The sequence below is a fragment of the Cynocephalus volans genome, chromosome 5, assembly GCF_027409185.1.
Source record: "Cynocephalus volans isolate mCynVol1 chromosome 5, mCynVol1.pri, whole genome shotgun sequence".
Lineage (NCBI taxonomy): Eukaryota > Metazoa > Chordata > Mammalia > Dermoptera > Cynocephalidae > Cynocephalus > Cynocephalus volans.
In genome coordinates, this window is record NC_084464.1 from 99200665 (window position 1) to 99207937 (window position 7273).

The 7273-nt window shown below is 37.3% G+C and overlaps 1 protein-coding gene across 1 annotated transcript; it reads left to right on the forward strand.

The window, feature by feature from the left end:
* Positions 1–311: 311 nt before the first annotated feature.
* LOC134379109 (putative endogenous retrovirus group FC1 Env polyprotein) lies at positions 312–965 on the forward strand. The gene has a single exon (XM_063098342.1). It carries the CDS (start codon positions 312–314, stop codon positions 963–965), a length of 654 nt encoding a protein of 217 aa, XP_062954412.1.
* Positions 966–7273: the final 6308 nt, after the last annotated feature.

Consider the following 7273-nt stretch of genomic DNA (forward strand, 5'->3'; position numbering starts at 1 on the left):
CAGGGGTCCCTTAACCCCAAAATGGGAGGGACATTTAAAGTTATTCTTTGTACACCTACAGCTGCCTGGCTGGAAAAAGCCCCAGGAAAATTAACCTCATGGATTCATAGCTCCAGGTTAAAGCCAGCCAGGTCACCTGACCACAGAATGGAACCTCACCACTCAGGTCATTCCCACAAGCTCACTTGTTCCATTTCTCCCACCAATCCTCTAAGGCTTCATATACCCCACGCTCCCGCCCTCTCCCTAACACCTGAATAATTATTCCTCTTTCTTCCTTCATTTTATTGCATATAATTCTTTCAAACAACATGCATTCAGGCCCGGCTTTTTCCCTTTTGGCCCTGCTTCTATTTTTCAGCCCCACCACCCCCAACACAGATTTATTTTATTTGGTGGAATCTGGGGGCTCTTGTGCCCAAGTCCTTGCCACCACCGACTGCCGGCCACAAGGAAGCCAGACCTCTATTAATTTTACCTTCTCCTCTTTCCATTCCACCCCTAGGGAATTTTCCAACCTGGCTATCTGTTTCATTTATGACCACATTGAATACAACTGCCGTCATTATTGGGTCCAGACCAACGGAGGTTGTCCTTACAATTATTGCAAAATACACACCACCCAGCTAGATACTGGGAGCACATTACGATCCAGGTACTGCCTCACCAGCGACGGACAGTCCAAATATATTCTAACTATTTCTGATCCCTGGGATTCCCAATGGAACACCAGTGTTAAGTCCAAATTGTACAAATGGCCCTTTAATTCATATCCAATCGCGTCACTTGACATTTATAGAGTTTACACAGGGGTCACCCCTCAAGTTTTTTCTGTTCTCCATGACCAGACTCGTTATATCCAAACACAGGAACAAATCATTCAGGAACGGATTCGCAAGGTGCCTTGGGTTTCTGTCAATCAGCTTATCCTCAAGGAATACTTGCCACTGACAAATAATAAATGACATGTCTCCTGTCTTTCCTCCATGCCCTTCAGGAGGACAGTTGGCTGCTCCCTAACATCCATCAGGCCAAGGATGTGTTCGAGGGACTCAGCAACCTGTGGCTCCAAGGAACGTTCTCCACCTTCTCGCCAGCAGAAATCAGAATTTTCAGTGCCTGGCTGTATGGCCTTATGCTCCTCATGTTTGGTTAACTGTACCCCCCCTTTTTTTCCTCCCCATACTGTCCCCTCCTTCTCTGCCCCCATTCAGCAGGAAGTAGCCAGAGGCAACAGCGATGCCCATTTTCCAATCTAAAACCAAAGAGGGGGGAATGTTAGCCAATTACATTATGACCAATGTCAGTCTAAAATGGCAGCAGGTGGACAGGAAGAACACCCAAAATGGTTGCAGAAAGTTTCACATTTTCCGAGAACCACAAAAGACCCCCTCCCCCTTCTCTCTCACCACCACATCACCTTCCCGTGTGCGTGATTTTCTCCACCTATAGGAAAGTCCCAGCTCAGCTTAAATTCTCACTTGGTCCTCTCGTCCAATGACAATGAGACAGCTCAACCTATTAGGATATATAAGGCGCTCCCTCCTTCTGCATGCGGCTGCTCCTGCTTTGAGGGGACAGCCCACCTGCTCGCCCCTGTAGCCCTCCAATATACATTCTGGCTGAGTATCTGTCTCTCGGTGTAATTCTTTGCGACTCTGAGCCATCCCTTTCACAAAGGATTTGTAAGAGTTAGCCATAATAGACAGTTTGGGGGAAGATCATTTCTGTCAAGTAGAGGTATGTGAAAAATCACAAACTGTTTAATATAGCTTAAGTGAATACACTGGTAAGAAAAACAAGGAACTGAAGAAAAATAACATTGAAGAGGAAGGCTGAGCAAACTCATGAGTTATTACTCTGCTACAAAGTCTTGGGCACCCACTGCAATATTTTAAGCAAAAGAAACATAAAGATATATATATTCTTTTATTTTAGAAAGATAAATCAGAGAAAAGTGAGTAGGATGGTCACTTTCATCTTTTCATGGTCAAAGCTACAGTTATGATTGTTGATATAGTAGCCTCTATAAAAATAAGGATTTGAATTTTATGTGGAGCTCATAGAGGAAAGATAAAGAGCTTTCTGAAGGTAGAATCAACAGTATTTGGTGATCTATTCTATGTAGTGGGTGAAGGATAAAGACAAATAAAGGTCTTTTTTCAAATTTCTGCCATGGGCTGTTAGGTAGATAATATTGCCACATATCAAAATGAAGAAAATAAGAAGAACATTTTGGGATGGAGTAGAACAAAAACATAAGCAGTAATGTCACCTTTAGTTTGGACTTTTGCCAAAATATAAGGCACTAATTGTATAATTGTTTCTACTTTGTGTCACTTTTAAAAATCTTTTTTATTACCTAGATCCCCCATGTGACACTTCCTAATATTTGTTAAACATATATTTCTCTTTCTGATTTGCTCCTCTGACACTACCCAATGCATAATTATCCAACATTTAGAAATTAAAATAGAAGAATGTTTCAAGAAGATGAGAATCCAGATAGAAGACTCTGTTAATTATGACTCTTTCGTTTAAATATGAGCTCACTGTCTTATGGAGACAAGTAACACCATTGAAATGATTATTTCAAAAAGAAAAATGCATTTTTGTTATTGCCAAAGGAAGAGTAATAGTTTCATTATAAGCCTATTACTTCACTTTAGCTGAATCCAAATAATGATTAATTTCTATAACACATCTTAATTTTGTGACAAAATCAAACACGTCTTAATTTTGTGACAAAAATCAAAATGTAAAGTATTGTGATATTTTTATCCAGGTACAGAACAGTTAGCCATAATACGTGAATGTAAACTTAATGTAGTTACCCAGGTATAAAGAAAATATACTTAACACCAAAGTGTTTAAAAATGATTAGATTTGAGGCTATTTACATACTACAAAGGAGAACTTTGAAAAGGAATAACTTTTTTTATATATTCAAGGGAGGGTTATTTTCAATATATAAATAATTCAAATCAAGAGCATTTTAATATTTTATTTTGAAATTGCCCAATTTTGAATCCAAAAGTCAAAGCAGATATTCACTGTTTTTGTTAATCTAAAACTTGAACAAATCTGTCTATACGAGAAATGTGAACTATAAATGTTTATATGAAATAGATGATGTTGCTGTTAAATTTTTAATAGATTGGATGCCATGACAAACAGGCAAGGAATAAGATTATTAAAAAACATCAAATAATTTTTTGTTCCATTCAATTCCTCAAAATACAGGACAGAACATTAAACATGAGGGCAGGCAATCAAAACTTTAAAGATAAAAACACTCTGTTTACATTCTTATTCCTTTTTCTGCCTGATACCTACTGATCCAAAACTAATCTCAACATTAGATTTATTCTCTGTCTAATCCTTACTTCTCATCTTTAACATCTGGAAGTTCAGCTACACAAAATTCACCTTTTAGTGAAAAGTCAGACATATCATCAAAGGATTAAAGCTTTTGTCAAAATACCCCCACTTACTGCTATTTTACAATGTCATATAATACCAGAATTCTCTCTTCCCAAATCTATTTGGCTATGTATAATCTAGTCATGTTTAAATTTAATATATATCTTACAAAAAAAAGGTGAAATAAAGGAAAATAAATAAATGTGAAGAATCAAAAAAGAAAAAGTCTGGGGAAAACTAAAAGGAACAAGAGTGTCTTGGAGCAATGTTTGGTTCCCGATCTAGGGAAAAGAAGGTATTATGTAATGCTGGGGCATTCTCTTCTGCTAGAAATCAAGTTGCCTTCAAAATTAAAGAGGTGTCATCAAAACAACAAGCATACAGGTGTAAGGAGCCCTCACTGACTAAAGTTGTGGCAAGCAGAGCACCAAAAGAATTGTAATTGCAGTTTAATAAAATGATCTTTTAAAATCCAAAAATTAGCATTCAAAAACAATAAAGCCAGAAAAATTTATACATAAAATTTGATAAAGATTTGATAAAGCATTTCTTTATTATAAAAGTGGTGAGTACAATATAATAAGTAAACATTTATCTTTCCATCAGAAACTATATTTCAGAGTAAATAAACAGTTCCAGTAAGGGGGGGAAAGCTCGACCACACTGAAGAATACCAATATTATCAAAGAAGTGATAGAGTTAAATATCATTATTTTAAACTTGTATTCTCCAAATAACATACACTTAAAATATACAAGTAAAATTTACAGAAGTACAATGAAGATTATTCTGAATCTGAAGTCAAAACAAGATTGTAAAACTTTTCTTTTAATAATAAATAAATTGAACGATGAAAAAATTTAGCATTGCTACAAGAGATTTGAACAACTAACACACTTGATGTAATAAAAATATATAGAAAATTGAACCATGAAATTGCTGAATGCACATTTTTTCACCATATATGTTGTCTGGCTACAACAAGGCTACAGCTAAGGCTGATGCCTGGAATCCTGCTCACAGCGCCAATGGTCTAGCTCTTTTAATCCTGTTCATGATGACAATTATAAAGCTAGGCGACCACACTAGTTGTTGTGGCTCTTTTTCCTGCTGGCAATCCTGCACCAACTGGGCCAATGGTTGAGCTAGGGCTCGGTCTGGAGCTACCAGACCCCTCAAGCCCATTCACAAACAGGGTCACAAACGCTTCACACACCAGGCTGGGTCACCAGACCCCTTCACACAGGTCTATGAGCTAGGTAACCGGCCACACAGTCCTTGGAAGCTGCAGGTCTGGAAAAACATGGCCACCCAGAGCAGTAGCCCAAGGCAGTAAAAACCAGCCAAAGTGGCTCTGCCTTGCAGGCACACTTACTTCACCCACAAACACAATGCTTACCGAACCACCCTGAACCAGCTCCAAGGTGAGGGAAGCCTGACCAAACTATTGCATTTTCCCAACATATATTATTTTTTTTAATTATTTAAATTCTAAACAATAAATTGACAAGAAATACCAGAGCATCATAATTATACAGGCTATTTTTTGGTGACAATGCAATTAAAATATGTATTAGTTACAAAAAATCTACCAAAACTACACATATTTGAAAACTTTTACAAAAGTTATTACAAAAGAAAGCAAATTTCTACTATTTGTGAAACTGAGCAAATTGTAAGAGAGAAAATAGGGTGGTAGCAATGTTTAAAGGTATAATGGTTGAGAATTCTTTAAAACTGATCAAAGAACCTAACCTATCAATTATAAAATCTCTACAAATCAAGCAAGATAAATACAAACAAAATCACACTTAGGCTCAGTATAGTCAAACTACTGAAAACCCAAACAAAAAGAAAATCTTAATAACAGAGAGAAAGAAGATATACTATATTTAAAGTAGAATTAACAAAATTGACAGAGACATTTTCAAAGGAACAAGAGAAGTTCCCAAAAAAAGGAGACAAGATTACAGCCCTAAAAGAAAAGGGGTGGTCAGCCTTGATTCTATATCTAACTAAAGTATCTTTACTTTCTGAAAAAAAGTGAAAATGAAATAAAAGTTTTTCTGACAAAAAAAATCAGAAAATGTATTGCCAGTGTCCTAAACTAAAAGAGAAACTAAAGGGAATATTTCAATCACAATAAAAATTATTTTAGATGAAAACATAAAGATGTGGGAAAGCAGGCCTAGCAATGAAAAGGGTAAATATTGGGTAAACTTCAATGAATATTAACTATAAGAAGCTATACTGTAAAAATTCCATATGCTCTGGTGCAGTATTTAAGGAGCTTAGATATCACCACTTTATTCTAACAATAAGTAAAAAGCTGAACAAACTAAAAAATCAACAACTCTTCTTAGATCCATCAGAAAAATGAAGGCGCAGGACAAACTGCTATCCTAGAATTGGAGAGACGGGCTGATACAGAGAATCACAAGTGACCTGAGCAGACAAAACTTCCAGAGGAACCAGTGTTGGGGTAGGAAAACCTGAATTGTAATTGACAAGTTGCTGGAGGCTCAGTGTAGACAAGTCTGAGTGTTACAAATTCGAGGGGGATCCAGTCTTAAATGGGCTTCCACACATTCACGAATTTAATTTCCAGGAGCTCTACCAGATTCTCACAGTGAGTATCAAAGAAAGATCTCCTTGTGCTTCTGGCAGGGGGAAGAGAAAAGTAACCATTCTGAAATAAACAGAGCACTCTGTTCTTCCTAACAAGCTCTGTGGTCAAGAGAAACAATTTTTCAAGAAGTTTTGTTATTTGTTATAAAGGAGAACCTAGACATAGGAACATGAAGTGGAAGAGGATACAGATATAAAATGAGTTTACAGCAAGAGACAGGAAATGTAGAGCATATTTATATGTTGTTGGGAATAATCATAATATAGAGGGGCATTAATGATTAAGGAAAAATAAAAGGAAACTGCAAAAGAAGTCCCTGTCAAACTGAGAAGAATAAGGAACCGGAGCCAAAAGGAATTTTGGACTTTTTATGGAAGTAAAGACAGTTCTTTCATGGTAAAAGCAGAGAGAACAGAAGGTATAGATCCTGACCCCAGCAGAAGTGTGCTTTGGGGTGAGAAAATCCAGAAGTTACTGTCTGGTTGCTTCATTTTCTCACTGATAATTTCCTGAGAGTTGAGGAGGGATTAATGTGGGTCTTCAAAAAACGATATGTGGTTATGAAATTTTGTCTCAGAAAACATTCGTTGATAGGATTGTTTGGCAGTATTCACTGCCAATGGAAAACTAGTTAGCCTGGTTTTGTAATTTTGATGTTGGAGGTAAGATCCGGGTGCCCAATAGTCAGCCTCAACTGCTCAGTCCTTTTACCACGTTCTTGACGCCACCACAGGAAAAAATTCAAGGTCAAGAGTCACAATAGAAAGTGAGAACAAGTTCAATATAACAGATAAGAGATACAGGTTCCACAGAGAGAGTGTGGCATAGCTCCATAGACTGAGCAGGGCCCGTGCCAACTCTAACACAAAAGTAAGTTCAGTACAGACATCAAGTCTAACACAAAATCAAGAAAAACATACTTAAAGCTCAGTACAAAGTGCAGGTTGGCTCAAGAGAACGAGCAGCTGCTTGCTGAAAGTAAGTTCAATACAAAGTAAAGTATGCACACCTCAGCCATTGAAGTGTGGACTGCCTCCAGGAAAGTGAGCAACAATTCTGCCTTTGACTGGGATTCAGCTTTTATAGTTTCTCTATCTAATGAATATTCGATCAAGTGGGTGGTTCCCAGTTATGTATCATTTAGTCTTGCACATGCTCAGGCTGGTCTCCTCCTAGAGTGTGTTCATTGATCAGACCCTATCACATGCACCAGGCATAGAC

Excerpts from the sequence above, each read along its gene's own strand:
- LOC134379109 (XM_063098342.1), top strand. The coding sequence starts at position 312 with ATGCATTCAGGCCCGGCTTTTTCCCTTTTGGCCCTGCTTCTATTTTTC.